We start from the raw sequence: 18,624 nt of genomic DNA on the forward strand, positions 1-18,624 counted from the left end.
AGTCTATTGTTTTCTAAACATTTTGTATACCATGTAACATGCTGATAAGAGGTTGGAGCATTTTATGGAACTGTTGTTAAACGTTCATTGCCTGGTTTACTGTAAGATATTAAACGACATTTCAAAGGCTATGCTCACACTTTAACAAAATTATTCTATTACCTACATACAAACGTTTTATATTGATACAACGCTTGTAGACGTTGTTGATTGCTAACTCAGTATGGTTCGGCGCCGGATTAACTATAGTAGCAAATGTAGCAGCTGCTACGGGCCCCGCGCTTGGTGAGCAAACATCTTTTTTGCAAAAAAAACTGTCGAACATAGTTGGTAAGTAATTTTTAGCTTGCAAACTGGAATGGCATGGGAGAATATTATAGTTGTAGGATTAAATTACTTAGTCCCAACGTCTTATCCCTTCCTAATTATTGTAAACTTTAAAAGCCAGTAATTTCCGCTGGAGGCAACTGCCTGATCGAGTGCCACGAGCCCACGACACTAGTTGTTTGAAAGATCATTCGACTGTACTGTACAGTGTACACCAGTGAGAAGAGTATCAATCTTGCCGATTGCCTTGGACAAGATCCCTACAGGCTTTTAGAGAACAATTCGCTAATTTTGAGTCAGAGGCGCAGAAGCTGACTCAAGTGCCGGATTACCGACCAACAAGCACAAGAAGAATTCTCCAAAATCGAACGCACGATGAGAATGTAGGCAGTGGCCGTTCAGTTTCAGATGCAATAGATATCAACTAAAGACAGATTCCCGGTGGAAGATTTCCTTGCAGTATTGGACAGCCTACAATCTGCGCTGTAGCAACGTCGCAAGGCATAGCCTACACCAGCGGTTCTTAACCGGTGGGCCATGGGTCACTAGTGGGCCATGGAAAAAATTTGAGGTGGGCCACAGATCTGTTTAAAAATTTGCCAGAGTTAGTGAAAATTTCAGTTTTATTTGTGTTACTATAGTTAATTTTACACTTGTGTGTATTGTTTAGTTGTTTTAACTGTATCAACAATGAATGGTGCTGCTGTAATTTGCTGGAAAAAGGTAATTTTCATTCTAATTATTGAAATAATAACTTTGATGGCGTGACGTAATCAATGTCATCTGTTGCATAATACACGAACGTTGATTTTAAGCAACTGCAACAGTATGGTTTTCATAGCGAGCCACTTGGCTCCAAAAGGAGAAATTTTTAACTTAACGGGAGGAGTAATCGTGTTGGAAGGAATTGGGAAGGAATGTAAATGAAATAAATTTATCTAAATAATCCAAGTTGGTCAATAATGTTCAGGAGCACGCATCTCATTGATGCACAGTTGATAATCTGTTTTGAAATATATTCTGCTGTTTTTTTGTTTTTAAACCTATTTTGCAGGTTTTTTCTTGCATATATAGTTAACGGGCCACAAAAATTTTTCTGCAATAAAAATGGGCCACGAAAGAAAAAAGGTTGAGAATCACTGGCCTACATCAATTCGTAAAGTAGGCTACATTGCTATTGATTGCTCCTCTCCAGAACTCAACTATTTCACTTCGATATAAAGAAAACAATATTAACACCACGTTTCCTAACATTGACAATTTGTTACGCATTTATCTATGTATGATGGTAACCAGAGATGTACGTTTACGCCGCAAATTCTATGCCGCATACTTGCGGCGTAGACTTTTTGTTTGCGCTAACGCTTACGGCCACATTTTTTTGGATAGTTGTTGCTTGAGGCTACGCCGTAAAGTTTTCGCAGTTTTTTAGCGTATAGCGTCAACGCATACTTTTTAATGTATTTTTTTCGCTACAACACGCCAATACGTTCCAGCGCTGCAGTTGAAAGAATGTTTTCAATGGGCAAAGACATATTGAAACCAAAACGCAGGAAAATGTCAGATGAACACTTTCAGATGCTTGTGTTTCTTCGTGGAAATTCAAAATAAAACTTGTTTGTTTTGATTGGTTTGTACCGAGTGAATGTTTGGCATCTAGCAAACAAAATTAGTTTACGCTAATGTAGCCTATGCGCTGACGCTGCCAACTTTTTTTACAAGTTACTTTGACGCTTACGGCGTATGGTTTTTCGAACGTTTGCGTTAATATTTTTTGTATGCTCGTACATCACTGATGGTAACTAATTGTACTGGAGAGAGATCATTTTCGTAAATTAAAGTTGATTAAAAGCTAGCCTGTCTGCGAAACAAGATGGGGCAAGAGCGGCTACACGCCTACACTATAATTAAAAATATCAAATCTAAAAAATATTCAATTACTTACCAGTCATTATCTGTAGGCTACATCAAATCAATCTGCTACAGGCCCTGCACTTGGTTAATCCGGTGTAACGGTCCAGGAGTGACCGCAGTCCAAGAGTTACCAGGGTTGCCAAATATAATTAATTATTATTTTTATGAAAATAATTGTTACTTCTACCGCACAAAAAGTTACATTGACTATTTTAGGCATTAATTAATCTTAAATGAAAAGGTATGCATGTGTTTGAGAATAACTACTTAATTAAACTTAGTTGTAAAATTTTTGTTTTTGTATCACTTTCAGAAGCGCCGGGCAGCTCTGGTTATTTGTGATCTGACGTCATTTCTAGAGTGCTACGCTGCAGCAGCACGGTAACTCTTGGACCGCAGTAACTCCTGGACCGTTACACCGGCACTGGTTTGGTTCGTTTGTTACTTGAAACAAATGTCTAAAAGTTGCATTGTGTATAGCCGAACACCTGACCTACAGCAAAATAAATCGTGGCATAGATAGGTCTACAGCTCTGCAAGGAAAAGAACAGCTTTTTAGTTCACGCCGTTTTTAGCTTCTTAAGGTTACATGTGCAGCCTACTGTTTTAGTCAGATTTCTTGCAAATAATTCAACAATTTTGTTAAGGCTGACCATTCCTTGTTGAAAAAAGTTAAGGCTTGGCCTAGAGGTCGTGCCTGATTTGTCACATTTTGCAGATTTTTACGATCATTCTGTCTGACTGAAACTGTCTAAAAATTAGGTATTTTTTTCACTTTTTGTTGACTCTTAAAAATAACTTATAAAATCATTTGTTGTTTTAAGGAAGCAATAGAAACGAGAAAAAATAAGTTAAACGTTCAGTCAATCTGTTTTCTTGTTTTGTCTTTTTTTTGTAACTTTTGCTGCGTAGGCGGATGATCAAAAACATGTAAAAAACTTTTCAAGCGTAAAATTCTACTAGCTGGCGAAACGTGTCCTCTTTTTAGGCGATGAAAATATGGTAAGCCTATATAACACTGACGATGAATATTTAGAAGTAGTAGGCCAACCTTGCAAAAAAAATTTAAAGGCAGATGATCAATCAAGTAGAAATGATAATAAGATAATCTAGAAATGATATCTTGATAATCAAATATTTAAATATTTGAACGTTCCCATAACGTTATCCCTTTAAAATGCTTAACAAGTTTTAAGAGTTGCCAGTTCAGCGATTATAGCGGCAAAATTGGACTAGTTTTCCTTCGAAAGTTATGCCAGCTAGGAGTTGTGGCATTGTTAATTTCTTTGGTTTCCTTTCATTTAGAACTGACTTCTTCTGGATAAATACTATTTTTACATGAACACATCCTGCAACACTGACAATGGATATTTAGAGATAGTAGGCTACTCCCCCTGAAATTTGATTTTAAGAATTAAGACGGTTTTTAAGATTAAATAAATGACGAACATACAAAGATTTTAAGGCGGTTATTTTCATAAATGAGAAACAGTCCCGAAATGCAGTGCCCAAGCACACACCTCCAGAGCCGAACCAGCGCTGCTTGATCTTCAGTCGGGCGGGAAATCATTGATCTAACGGGGTGTTAATTATTTGATGTTATTTATAATAAATTGATGTTATCCGTTAATTGTTTATTTCATGGTTGGCTTGTGTGATGACGACGAAGTATCAACGACAGACGACGTTGTATCAATCTAAACGTCATTGCTGCCGCTAATAAAGTTGCAATGTGTTGTTAGCAAAGGATTGTGACAACCAGCTGAGAGGCCGAGTGGTCATCGTCAGTGGCTCGATTGCTGGAAAAGATTAGATCGATTTTAGGTCGGGTTAAACCGAAGACTTTAAAAATGGTAGCCTGCCAATTGTGTTCACATCCTGCAACACTGACAATGAATATTTAGAAGTAGTAGGTCAACCTTGCGAAAAGAATTTAAAGGCAGGTGATCAATCAAGTAGAAATGATAATAAGATAATCTAGAAATGATAATCTTGTTGTCAGCTTTAAATGATTTGTTTTTTAGAATACTCTACCTCCATCCTAAGTGCCTCTGACAGATGAATAAATTCGCTAAATTTAACTGAGATACCAAAAAGATGACAATAACAAACTTCCCTAACCAGTAAATTGCAAAAATTATCAACAGGCTACTAAGTTAAACGATTGCAAACTTTCGTTCACTGTCGGCAAATCTGGCACTCATTCAATTGCAAAAATAAAAACGGCAACACCGCTGTGACGTCACCATGGGTGGAAAGGATACATTCTTTCTCTGTAATGACTTAATAAGGTATGGTATACAACAACTGCAAAACGTGAACGTGTGGGGCTCTATTGGTCTAAAGCAGCGTTTCTTAACCTTTTCTGACTCTAGCACCCCTGTAAACAGGCCTGGCCAGTCTAGCACCCCCTAACTATTGTTGACACGTGAGTACTACAGTGCCGACCAAAAGTTTAGCAGAGGCCGAAATTTTGACATGCCTTCAGATCGCTGGTAATATATTTTGTAATGAAGTCTCTTGTTGTTTAACAAACTGTGCAGTTGTTTTAACGAAGTTGATTCCGGATTTGGTATTTGACTTTCATTCACCAACAGAAATTCAATTAAAATCATATGTAAGTGAATCAACTCTCTTAAAACAACAGCACAGTTTGTTAGGCGACAAAAAAATACAAAATATACCGCCAGCGATCAAAAACCATGTCAAAATTTCGGCGCCGCTATTAAACTTTGGCCTGCACTATTGAAAGGAAAGCGATGTACAAATTGATCATTGTGTATATTTTTCAAAACTACTGTCGTCATTAGTGATAAAAGAAATAGGAAAACTCGAGAATAGTGAAAGAACATGGACAAACTTGAGCATACTTAAGTTACCCAGCTGGGTAACTAGTTACACATGTATCAATGGGATTTCTATTGTTGCTTATGTGTGACCAATTTCTCTATTCGAGGCTTCGTGTTGGTCAAAGCCACTCTCATATCGTGGAGCAACCCATGTTGAAGGCGATTCCTTTGTTTTTATTTGGAGCATAGTGGAAAACGCCTTTTCACACAAGTAGGTATAGTCGGAAATGGAACAATCAATTCCAGTGTTGCTCGTGCCAATGCAGGATATGCTGTCAACTGATCACACCAGAAATCAGCAAGCGGAAGGACAAAATTTTGTCCAACAACTCTGATTCACCTGCATGTCAATCAGCTCCTCCTTTAGTCTATTATCATCACTCATGTCTGCCAAGAAGGGCTGCTGTTTCCACTCTGGATACGAGTGATTTGTGGGAATGTATTTTGTCATGGTGGTTTCTAGAAGTGAGAAGTGAGCAACAATATTACTACAAAGCACCCACCAGGTAAGTTCGCACAATCTACTCAGGATCAATTTGCGTACTTGACTGGGAGATGACTACAATAACAGCAAGTCATGTTGGCTACTTCGAAACAGCAATCACTGATATGACAACTGCTGATACTGGCAGAAAGATGAAAAAACGCAGAAAAATAAAATAGCATTTTTTAGTAGGCCATTATACTGCATGCATTTAGCACCCCCTACAGTCTATTCCAGCACCCCCAAGGGGTGCTAGCACCCCCGGTTAAGAAACGCTGGTCTAAAGCATGTGCAAAATGAGAATTACCGAATGAAAAAGTCAACTTATTATTACTATCAAGTTTAGATCAAATAGGTTGAGTTTATTTTTATCAAACAGCATCTCAATTCAATTGAAATTGCAGTTTTTCTAAACTCCTGTAGGGCTACAATTTTGATAATTTTTTATTTGTCTTAATCTGGCTATAGGCACTTGTAGTGTAACAACAATATCTCGCAAACAACAGTCTACCTTTTTAATTTATGGTTGAGGTAATGCCTGCAAATTGCTGTTTATGTGACAGCGTCAGTGACAAAGACCGTTGTGTTATCTTTTCATGCTTTCCCACAAAACAAGGTGCTGAGAAGAAAATGGTCAAAGTTTTCTTCAAGTGTTCGAAAGTGGGATGGGCCATTCAAAACTACTCGTATATGTTCCCTTCACTTCACTGAAGATGATTTTGTTAACACCACCCAAGTAAAAATAGGCTTGAGCAAACTTTACATTTTGAAGAAATCTGCCAGGGGCGTTGACAAGGGGGTCTAGGTGGTACTTTTGGACCCTGGCCAGGAATATTTGAGGGGCCCAGATTTAAAAAATTCCCCGCGACTTCAAACATTATCAAGATCTTAATATAATCAGATCTAAAGGAATTGCCATCAGAGGTTAAAACAGCCATTTCAGCTGTCAGATGGTAAACTACCGGGCCCCCTTCTGGGTACCGGGCTCATTTCAGCTTTCTGGTGGTAAAATAGCCACTACAGCCACCAAACAGTAAAATAAGAATTTAGTCTAGTATAGTGATTTCCCTAACCACGAATATTACCCGAAACACGAATTTCAAAATAAACAGGCTAATATTTGTTCAAACTCAAAAATCCAAATCTCACAGGTAAAAAAATTGCTATCCCAACTTCTGCACTAAAAATTAGACCAAACCCGCTTTTCAGATTGCAGCAATCAGCAAATGTTTGACCTAGGCCCAAACACCTTTTCCAAATCAAATTGAAAACTATCTGTCAGCACTAACTTTGCTGTAAATTCTCTTCTGGTGAGCCTAGAATGACAAGTGAAACATCGATGGAATCGGAAAGTAATACTCTAGCCGCCATGTGACAAATAAAAGTTCATAAAAGCAACCGCTAGATAGAGATAGTAAGTTTTGCGATTCAAGAAATTTTAAGATTGTGCAAGATTTGTTAAATGACAATGCTTAAACGACATCAATAAAAGTTTATACACAACCTTTATATTCATAACATTGCTGATGAAGGGGGCCCGAAAATAAGTTGGTACCGGGCCCGAGAAATCCTTTCAACGGCCCTGAAATCTGCCATACCATCTATAAAAGCACAGATGCAACCAGTTGCTGATGATAATTCCAGCACTTCTAAGCAACAACGTTTGCAAAATTGATTGATTGATTGATTGGTTTATTTTGTTGTGCAATATTATAACAGCAAAATCATTAAATGATGCAGCACGCTTAACGAACACAATTGAAACAAAGAAAAATAACAAATGTACACTGCATCGTTGATAAGTAAATCACAACGGGAAGCTGCGAAGTGACCATGAAGGTCTTCGAGTCAAGCAGCCACCCTTAGCCGTCGATGATAAACATTTAATAAACATTACACTAAATTATCTACACTTGCAACAAAGAGTCAAGACAGAAACAAACTTGCATCCATGATATGTGTTGTGTTCTTAGCTCATTCAATCAGAGTCGTACTGAAATTCTGTTTTATTATGAAATTGCACAACCAAGATATAGTGTGACCCCTGCAAAGTAAGCCCAAAACGAGAAGTGCCAATTAACAAAAGCATGCGGATGAATATTAAGCAAAAGAGAAGACCTGAGGGAAACGAAAACAAAGTACATCGTTTCAATGCAAATAAACTAAAATACATAACACCTCCCCAATAAAATTTATGACCACCCATAACGAAGAGGTGGTTGGCGTCTTCTCTTTGATCGCCTTAATGTTTGTTCTTGATGCGATGACGATGATGGATCGTCGGTCGCTATTGGCGTCGATGAATCCTCGGTCGCAATCTGCGTCGATGAATCTTCGGTCGCAATCGGCGTTGATGAATCCTCGGTCGCTGTCGGCGTCGATGAATCCTCGGTCGCAATCGGCGTCGATGGAACTGGAAACTCGTCAGCTGTCGATGACGACGTGAAAGTAGTCTCCCCTGGGTCCCCGTCTTCCGGCGAGATGTAACGCGGACGTAGCTGGTTGATATGGCGTCTCCATATTGGACCTCGAGGGTCCACTCGAACCTGCAAACTACGACTCCCGTGTCGCTTCACCACGACGGCAGGAACCCACCGAGGGCTTCGGCTTTGCCTGGAACCAAAGTATAAAGCATAACAAGGATCACCAACATCGAAGTTAATTGTTTTCCGGTTTTGTTTCCGAGGCAAAGGACTCGTCGATGGTTTCGTGATCTGAGCTGAGGAAGGAAGTAAAATATCTAATTTAGTACGTAGTTGTCGGTGGTTTAATAACTCACTGGGAGATGGGAGAGTAACCACTGGCATTAGGCGTACGGCGAAACTGCATCAAGAATTGAGTGGTGGCACTTTTAGGCGGTAACGACGATTTTCTCAACGCCTGCTTGAAAGTGCGCACCAAACGCTCGGCAGCACCATTCGTAGCTGGATGGTATGGTGCTCCAGTGATGTGGACTATATCCCTAGCTGTACAATAATTCTTGAAGTCTTCAGAAGAAAACGTAGTCGCATTGTCTGAGACAATGGAGTGGGAGTATCCAAAATGGGCAAAATCCTGCTCTAAAAGATCAATAGTAGCAGACGTCGATACGGAAGAAGTTGGGTGAATAGAAGGATACTTACTATAAGCATCGGTAACAATAAGCCAATTGGAACCTAAAAAATTAATAGCGTGATCGACATGAATTCGACTCCAAGGCTTCTCTGGAGCTATCCATGGGTGGATAGGAGCCTTGCTTGGTGCAGCTTGATGCTCACCACATGTAGTACATGTTCGGCAGAGGTCGACAATGTCCGCATCGATATTGGGCCAGTAGACTGCTGTCCTGGCCAGCTGTTTCATTCGCTGCATGCCGAAATGACCTTCGTGTAAAAGAGAAAGAATATCATTGCGAAGTTTAAAAGGAATAACTACTCTAGAACCATATAATAAACAACCATAACATGTTGTTAGAGAATCAGCAACTCTTCTAAACTGTTCGATTGGATCGTTAGAGTTTGATTTCGCAGGCCATCCTTCTTGTGTAAAGCGAATGATTTTAGACAAGACTGGATCCTTGGAAGTTTCCTTGCGTAAAGTAGAAGAATCGGAATGACTAACCTGCGAATCCAACGTATCAATTGCGCAGACAATATCAACATCATCTGCACTTTCCTCCCCATCAAAAATTGTGTCATCGTTGGACGGAAGACGGCTCAAGGCGTCAGCATTTTGGTGATGCGTTGTTTTGCGATACTCTATAGTATAACTAAATTGACTCAAAAACAACGCCCAGCGTGCTAACCGGTTAGCCGCCAGCGAAGGGGTAGGTTTATCTGGACCAAAAAGTGAAAGTAAAGGCTTATGATCCGTTACCAAAATAAAATTCCTACCGTAGAGGTATTGGTAAAATTTCTTCAAAGCGAAGATGATAGACAAAGCCTCCTTTTGGATTTGGCTGTAGTTTCTTTGAGCCTTTGTCAAGATTTTCGACACATTTGCTATTGGCCTCTCGCTTCCGTCCGGGGAGCGGTGAAACAGTGTGGCGCCAATGCCCACGCTTGATGCGTCGCACGCAATTCCTAAAGGAAGCAACGGGTTAAAGTGTACGAGAACATCTTCTGCGGAAAGAAACGTTTTTAATTTTGCAAAAGCGCATTTTTCTTTATGTTCCCATCTCCAAGGAACACCACTCTTGGTTAAATGATATAACGGTTGCGCTACCGTAGAAAATTCTGGGGGCATAAACTTAGAATAAAATTGAACCGACCCCAGAAAAGAACGTAAGGTACCAGCATTGGAAGGAGCAGGCATGTTCAGTACTGCATCGACTTTAGGACCCTTTGAAATCCCCTGTTTAGAAAGAACATGACCTAAGTACTCGACATTTGCCTGGGCAAATCTACATTTTTCCTTCCTACATCTAAGACCTTTCGAAGATAAACGATCGAGTAGTCGTTTAAGGTTCTGGAAATGCTCTTCCGCTGTAGCTCCACTTATCAAAATGTCATCCAGGTACACTGCTACACCTGGAAGGTCACTAGTTAAATCATCCATTATCTTTTGGAAATGGCCTGGGGCAGAAGAGATGCCAAATGGCATAACATTTTGCAATAAAACCCCTCTATGGGTACTTAATGCCAATATTTTTCGACTCCTTGGACCTAACCTAATCTGGTTATAAGCATCTGCCAGGTCAATCTTAGTGAATCCGTGGCAACCCCTAGTTTACGCATTAAATCCTCTGGAAGAGGCAAAGGGTGCCTGTGAGTTTTAAGTTGTGGATTAACTGTCGAAGAATAGTCACCACAAACCCTTAATTTGGATATCTTACCTTCGGTAGAAGCCTTGCGAACTGGTACTACAGGAGTTCCCCAGTCGCAAAATTGTACAGGTGTCCAGATACCTTTTTCTATGCCGGCGTCATAGGCAAGAGCTAAGTCTTCTTGAATGGCGAAAGGCACTGGTCTGGGCTTTGAAAACACTGGTTTACAATCAGAGTTAAACTCAATCTCTAATTCGTAATCCTGAAGACAACCTAACTCAGGTTTAAATAAGTCTTCGTATTGATCACATAACTCGGAACATGATTTTTGCAAGTTAAAATCTATGTCGTTGTGACGATGAATAGCATGTAAAGATGAAGAAAAGAACTTATCTACCGAAATATCTAGTGCTTGAATAGCATCACGCCCTAATAAGTTAAGATTAGGGATTTCACATACCATAAATTGAACTGTGGTCGTCTTTCCCGATTTGTTGCAGCTTGCTTCGGCAGTGAAAGATCCAATAATAGGCATCGAGTGCTTACTTGCCGACTGAAAACGTAGCTGCAGAGTCTGCAAGATAGGTTTGCCTAGCTGCGACCAAACTTCAGAAGAGATGAAATTTCCCCCTGTAGCTGTATCAAGTTCCATTAAGACGGGAAAAGACTTAATAAAAATTTGAACCTCGAGTTTAGGAACTTTAATCGACGAATTATGAACAGTATTTACCTCCTGTATGCAGTTGACCTTAGAAGAATGAACTTGAGCGGCTTTTTTACGACATGCGGATTGTACATGCCCTGTAAGTTTACAGAAATGACAGACCGCATTTTTAAATCTGCAGTTGTTAGCAAGGTGATTAGAGTTACCACATCGATAACACTTACTTTGCTTGTTCGCATTAGCACTGGCCACTGTAGCTTTCTTGAAAGAATATCGTATATCGGTGCCTTTAACTTTATGTACCACCGACGGTTCAGTGCCAAACACCGTCTCCTTAGCCACTTTTGCAGCGTCTTCAGTTTCTATGGCTATTTCAAGAGCACGTGAAAAAGTAAGATCGTCAGGTTTAATTTTAAAGAGAGCTTTAAGAACTGCTTCGTTTCCTACCGAGCACATAAAACAAGTACGCAAAGCTTCATTTAAAGGATTAGTAATAGAAGAAAAGTCGCACGTGGCAGCGGCTTGCCTTATTCGTGCACCCAATTCTGGAACAGTCTCACCTGGTTTCCGCTTCAAGTTGCTCCAGAAGCGAAATCGTTCACGAATAACGAAGCGCTTAGGGTCGAACTGCGCCTTCATGTAATTCGAAATTTCCTCCATTGTAAGTTCATTGATTGGCTTTGCTGTAGACTCTTGTGCGGCCAGATTGAGGATCATCTTGTAGATGCTGGCTGACTGGTTAGTGAGGAAAACTTGAGCCTTCTTATCATCAGGAACGGACTGTGCTTTTACAAATGTGCACAAACGTGACCAATAATCAGTCCAAAGTTCTAAAGTTGAATCAAACTCACAAAATTTAGGAATACCTTGAGATAATCGATTTTGGTTTTCTGATTCGCATGGAATTTTGAGCGCTGAAATTAACTTCTTCAGTTGTTCTTCATGATGACGTTCTTGCTGTTGCATTTGTTGTCGCGCCTGTTCTTCTTGCTGTTGCATCTGTTGTCGCATATGTTCCAGCTGCGACTGCATTAATTCCACGACTTTTTCCATATTGTAAATAATTTTAAAAAAACTAAAACTTGTAGAAAGTAAAACTCGTAGGGACTAAGACTGAACACTTCTGCGTACCACTGTAAGTTTCTCGTTCAGACGTTCAGCATCCCATCCTCGTCGCCAAATAACTCTGTTGTGTTCTTAGCTCATTCAATCAGAGTCATACTGGAATTCTGTTTTATTATAAAATTGCGCAACCAAGATATAGTGTGAAACCTGCAAAGTAAGCCCAAAACGAGAAGTGCCAATTAACAAAAGCAGGCGGATGAATATTAAGCAAAAGAGAAGACCTGAGGGAAACGAAAACAAAGTACATCGTTTCAATGCAAATAAACTAAAATACATAACAAAATGTCAAAAATGTACCCTTGCACAGGTAAAGCAGGCTTTTACGTGTATAGACTCTGCTATGTACGGTAACTGTAAAACTAAGATTTGGTTAACACCGGCACTCACAACTTGCATTGCGCAAAGCTTGGAAAATTGCCACGCGAAGGTATATATAGGCCTACATTCGTGGTCATTTTTTCAACAATTTTGCAAGTCCAGATGTCCGTTACACAGGATTTCAATGGCCAACTGAAATTACTGAAGGCACATTATGAGAAAGAGAGAACTTCTATTTATTTATGAATAGTGAATATGAATGTGATTCGTACGATTTCTTCATTTTTCACTTCAAGTATATTTTAGGTTTTGTAGGAACGTATCCAGTACAGTTTTATTAAACTGCAAAAAACAATAAATCTTTGAAAAAAGCAACCGCTTGTACCAACTCCGACCAAACTGTGATCCACCAATTACATCTAGGAAGCGTTTGTTTCATCCGTTGCTAACGACGTCCACCCAGAATACCACCAAAGTCGTCCCAGAGCAGTGAAATATGGAGTTCCACCAGTGGCGCTGCGGAGAAGGCGTTTGATATAAATTTCGCCCTAACCAGTCGAGGTTCAGATTAAAAAGTTCTCGAAGCATAATTCTGCGCTAGGAAATGATTAAAAAAGTTACTATACTTGGATCCAACCTGTCAGGGGCACTTTAAAAGGGATCGCAAGCAAACAAGTTTGGGAAGCCCTGTTCTAGTCTATCAGTTTCATTTGAACTAAACCTTATTGCTAGCAAATTAAATTTCTCAAGTAACTTATCTCTACCAAAAGTTGAACTCTGACTCCTTTAGAGTAGAGACTAATGTTCTATCCTTGGTGATAAGCTACGATTGTGAATCTGTTGCTGCTGTGAATGCTGAAAGAGTCGATAAGGGATATCTACTGTAGAAGGATATCTAAGGATATCTAATCATTACTGCACAAACTAAAATGTGGATTTCTCAATATACAACCCATTTTTTGTTTTTAAAATGATGCTTAAAGATGAAATAACTTAAAAAAAAGCAAAAAAAATTTGAAAATGTGGCCGTTTTTTCCCAAACCGCCACCAAGTGGTGAAAAATACACAAATTTTAAACACAAATACTTTTAAATATTTTTAATAATTTTACTGGATTTGAATCAAATTTTAACAGAATGTTTATAAGTATCAAGACTGAAGCTCTATGGAAGGAAATGAAGCTATTTTGAGAAAATAAAAAGTTATTCGAATTGTTGCATTTTTTCAAAAATTTTTGATCCTTGGACATGAAATAAATGGGTGCCGACAGCATCATGGACAAAATTTCCAAAATTCTTTGACCAGAGGCATAGCATGTTTACTCTGTTTGATAGTGTTAAAATTTTGAAAGCGATTGGCAAATAAATGAAAGAGATATTTGGGATTAAAATTTGGTAGGCTACTTGGTCAAAAATCACATTTTACGAAAAACAACAATAAACATTTTCAACACCTTAAAGCCTCCTTTATCATAAGAAAACCCTTTTTTGCCTCTGCTTGAGTTTTCAATTTATTCTTCAGTGCCTTTAATGTTTTTCTCCTGGCCTTGGATGTGTCAAAGCTTCTTTTTCTTGATTTGTCAAGTCAAAACTTGTCGAGTATTTGGCAGATTTCTGAATATGCAGAGATTTTGCCACTGTCTTGTTTTCCTAATTTGTTTTGCTGAAGTAGAAGGTTGGCAAAAAGGGCTTTAATCTTCTGTTGTTGGATGGCTTTCTGGTGTTACAGGAAAGGTTACACTTGTGTTACAGTAACAGTTCATCAAGTCTACCACCACTGTTAGACTTACAACCAACCTTATCCAACTTTCTTTGTTTAGCAATACCACGAAATTGAATTTTCTTACTTCTTTTCATGTTTCTTTTATTTCCTATTTTTGATGACTAAAACTTGCCCAAAAGTGATGCAATAATCAATTAAATATGAAAACTAAAGCTGTGTTCAATACTCAATAGTCTTGGATGACTGACAGCAAAAGTTTGCTTTAAAATGATGATCTTATAAGTTATAGACGCCTAGGAGTGCCCACTTAGGAGTTATTATATGCCTAGGAGTGCCCACTTTCAAGACCTTATTTTAGCTTCACAGCAGGGATATCTAGAAAAGGCGACTTCTCAACAGCGTAATTGATACGCGCTTTTAACCTTTTCATTTTCGAGCGTTAACAGCGCTGCCCCTTCTAGTGTCCATCGCTTTATCGAAATTTGCAAAGTCAGCAATCCCGTTGTTGTCGATATCTAACTCATTGTTCGCAAGGGTCGCGCAAGGGGCGCGCGAAGCGCGTGATGGTTTGACATTTTATTAGGATCGAGAACGTTTGTCTTCAAAACATTCATCAATTTCAAGTCTCGTGGAATCGCTCGTCAGGTTTTGAGGAAAATCATTGTCAACAGCGGTGGCTCGTTACTCTCTTCAATCGACAGGTCGTCCTGAAACAGCCTAGAAGATAAGGACCATTGGTAAGTGGATTGTGCGCTGTTATGTTGGTTGCCTATGCAGGTGTATGGTTGTAGGCTACGCCGTGGTAAAGCGCCACACTTAAAATCACACGGCGCTGGTTCGACTCTCGGGGTGTGCGCTTGAGCAACACATTCGCAGGACTGCTCTCCATTCAATGGCACCTATTGGATAGGATAATTCCCTGGCAACAATACTTCAACAATAGGAAGCTTCACTTTGTCAATCTCGGTGACCGGCCCAGCGTCAAAAGGTCTCTACAAGAATGCGAAACTATCAGGAATAACTTATCAATGCTCTGTCAGTCCGAAGATAAAGTTTCAAAACCAAACCAATTCTAAGCTATCACATTTTATAAAAAATTAATCAAACTTGCGTGTTTATTAAGTCGCAGAATCCATATTGCTGCTGAGCTTTCGTACTTCACAAGAAAAGGACAAAACAAAACGCAATAAAAGTCGTTTTTGTTTTGCGAATTGCATCTATTCGAGTTTAAATAATTAAGCAGCTTGGAACAAAAACTTCTGGCTTAAAATAGCATTTACTTTCATATAAAACTCATCTTTCGATTCTTGACCGAACAGAAATTCTGTGTTACTTTTTCATGCAAATCTTTCATGTCAATTGTCATCTATGTTTGCCAATAAGCAGAGCCATTTCAAATACTAAACTCATGTTCAGCAAACGGTTCGAAAACTAAACTGTCAACTGTACGGTACATTTACAATTGTTACAAATGTCATATCTATGTAATAGCACTGAAAGATGAAGACAGTTTAGTTTTCGAAACATTTGTTTGCTGAACATGAGTTTGGTATCTACATTTTGGGCTCTTTATTTTTTAATTGGATTAACCAGGCGTTCCAACCATTTTGCTTCTTAGTTTTGTTCCCTCTAAATGTGAAACATTCCAAACTGAGTTTATAGCAATCCATGGTCGCAATGTAGTTGGTTAAGGGGGTTCATACCCTGTGGGTGCTTGGGGGGTCGTGTTATGTGGTTGAGGAGGATTCACATTCTGTGCGTCATAACAGTTACTGGGGGGTGTACAGGTATCTGGGGGTAACATGGGGCTTGCACAGGGGGGTAAGCGCTCTCATGGGATCCAACAGGTTCCGACATTCGACTACGCATCCTTTCCATTGGATAACTTTCCAGGTTATTTTCCGTTGGATGCTGCTGATATGACGTCATGGATGGTTCGAGTAGCTGACCATTGTTTGAAGTGAATGCTTCTTCGTGGTCGAAGGTCGGCTCGGTGAACTCGGGGAGTTCTGGAACGATGGGTTTCTTGAGCAGAGCGACGACTCCAACAATGGCGGCAATTGATGACGAAACAACGAACACCGCGAGAAGAAGCGCCCAGTCCGGTTGGATCTGAGGTGAGATCTCTGAAGAAAGATTTAGTCGTTCATGGATCGAAAAACATTATGTTTAAACATCCCAACAATAAATCGACAAATAACTCGCTTGATTGTTCGTCAGCAACGTAATCTTTTCTTGTAATTTTCAATTATTTGCAGTACCTAACAATCACAAACAAGTCGCAGGCGGTCTGTTTGTGTGGCAGCTTACAGCGCTGTTGCTTGTGGAGCATTTTGCAGAAGGCGATGGATTAATTGAAGTTAGTTAGGGAATAAGTACAGTAGCTAGATAAAGACCTAAATGTGTGTTAGAAATATCTAATTAAATTGCAATCTTGTTTATGTTGTTCTATAACTCACCTTCTGTTTGGCCCATGGCCAGCATTACAAGACTTGCCAAGAAAACAACAACACAATTTTTAAGCATTTTTCTTTTAGATTCTAAACAAGAGATTATGGATTGAATCTTAATCTATTCTCAGAAGCTTCTTTGAGAGCTTAACCCCGGTAGTTTTGCACACGGTAGGCTTACTTGTAGAGGCACTGGTTGGTTGGTTTTAGAATCTTTATCCTCGGACTGACAAAATCTTGATAGATTATTCCTGGTAGTTTCGCATACTAGTAGAGGTTTTGACGCAGGGCTGGTTACCGAGATTGGCAAAGTGAAGTTGCTGTTTGTTGAAATGTTGTTGTCTGTAAATTATTCCATTCACTAGGTGCTGCTGAATGGAGAGCAGTCCTGAATGCGTTTTTCAAGCGCACACCCCAAGAGTCGAACCAGCGCCGCGTGATTTTCAGCCTGGCGCGTAACCACTGAGCTAACGGGGTTGACGCATGACCGGTCACCAAGCTTGACAGAGTGAAGTTTCCCATTAAAATACGTTGCTCAAGCGTACACCTTGAGAATCGAACCAGCGTAGTTTGATCTTGTGGTTTGTTCAAGCACAACTAAACTAAGCTATTGGGGTGAACAGAATTGAACTGACTCACGAAGACAGCTTTGAACTTGAACTTGAACTGTTATAGCCACAATTTGCTCTCTCTGGTGATCTATGAAGTAAGAAATTCTAAAGCTTGGACCAGGGGCGTTGACAGAGGGGTCTAGGTGGTACTTTTGGACCCGGGCCCGGAATATTTAAGGGGCCCGGATTTAAAACATTCCCGCGACTTCAAACATTATCAAGATCTTAATATAATCAGATCTAAAGGAATTACCATCAGAGGTTAAAACAGCCATTTCAGCCGTCAGATGGTAAAAGTAGCAGCCCCACTTCTGGGTACCGGGCCCACTTCAGCTTTCTGGTGGTAAAATAGCCACTTTAGCCACCAAACAGTAAAGTAAGAAATTAGTCTAGTTGGTCTATAGTGATTTCCCTAACCATGAATATCACCCGAAACACGAATTTCAAAATAAACAGGCTAACTTAATATTGGTTCAAACTCAAAAACTGAAATAACACAGGTAAGAAGATTACTATCCTTACTGTATTTCTGCACTAAAAATTAGACCAAAACCGCTTTTCAGATTGCAGCAATTAGCATATGTTTGACCTAGGCCCAGACAACTTTCCAAATCAAATTGAAAATTTTCTGAGTGTCTGCAGTTCTATCAATTCTCTTCTGGTGAGCCTAGAATGACCAATGAAACATCAATGGAATCAATCGGGAAGTAATAGCCTACCCTAACACCATGTGACAAATAAAAGTTCAAAAAAGCAACCGCTAAATGGAGTTGGTAAGTTTTACGGTTCAAGACATTTTAAGATTGCGCAAGATTTGTTAAATGACCATTCTTAAACGACATCAATAAAAGTTTGTACACAACCTTTATATTCATAACATTGTCGATGAAGGGGGCACGAAAATAAATTGGTACCGGGCCGGAGAAATCCAGTCAACGGCCCTGGCTTGGACTGGACTTCTTCGTCATTTGCGATTTCATTGTTATCATTTATGCGAAGATCATCATTTCGATTCTTTGGATTGAAGGTCGTTTAGCGATAGAGTTCATTTTTAATTTTATATCAGGTTTACAATGTCATCACATTATTACTCGACTTACTCTAACTGCGTTATGCCAGAAAGAACACAATCAAAACTGTTTTTTGTTTTTTTTAAGTCTTCGATTCGATCCGACCTGGAATCAATCTCAAATCCACTAGCACCAGAGCCAAAGACGAAACCCACTGGGCCACTTAACTGGCACAAGTATGTGAAGCTGCAAAGAGCTTCTGAAGTATTTTTTTCATTCCGAAGATAGATTACGACCAGTCGATGTCGATATGAGCGGACAATAATTTTCTTTCCTTGGATCTGCCACTGCCTCGAGGTTCACACAACGCATCTGCAATCCCAATAAACATTTACTTTTTGATCAT

At 39.5% G+C, this 18,624-nt stretch overlaps 1 protein-coding gene across 1 annotated transcript; it reads right to left on the bottom strand.

The window, feature by feature from the left end:
• Positions 1-15,253: 15,253 nt before the first annotated feature.
• On the bottom strand, positions 15,254-16,683 carry LOC145774831 (uncharacterized). Its single transcript, XM_082586154.1, has 2 exons — positions 16,607-16,683; positions 15,254-16,273 (listed from the first exon to the last, which is right to left on the bottom strand). The coding sequence occupies exons 1-2, from the start codon at positions 16,671-16,673 to the stop codon at positions 15,894-15,896; spliced, it is 447 nt and encodes a 148-aa protein (XP_082442280.1). The 5' UTR covers positions 16,674-16,683; the 3' UTR covers positions 15,254-15,893.
• Positions 16,684-18,624: the final 1,941 nt, after the last annotated feature.

The sequence above is a fragment of the Aplidium turbinatum genome, chromosome 7, assembly GCF_918807975.1.
Source record: "Aplidium turbinatum chromosome 7, kaAplTurb1.1, whole genome shotgun sequence".
Lineage (NCBI taxonomy): Eukaryota > Metazoa > Chordata > Ascidiacea > Aplousobranchia > Polyclinidae > Aplidium > Aplidium turbinatum.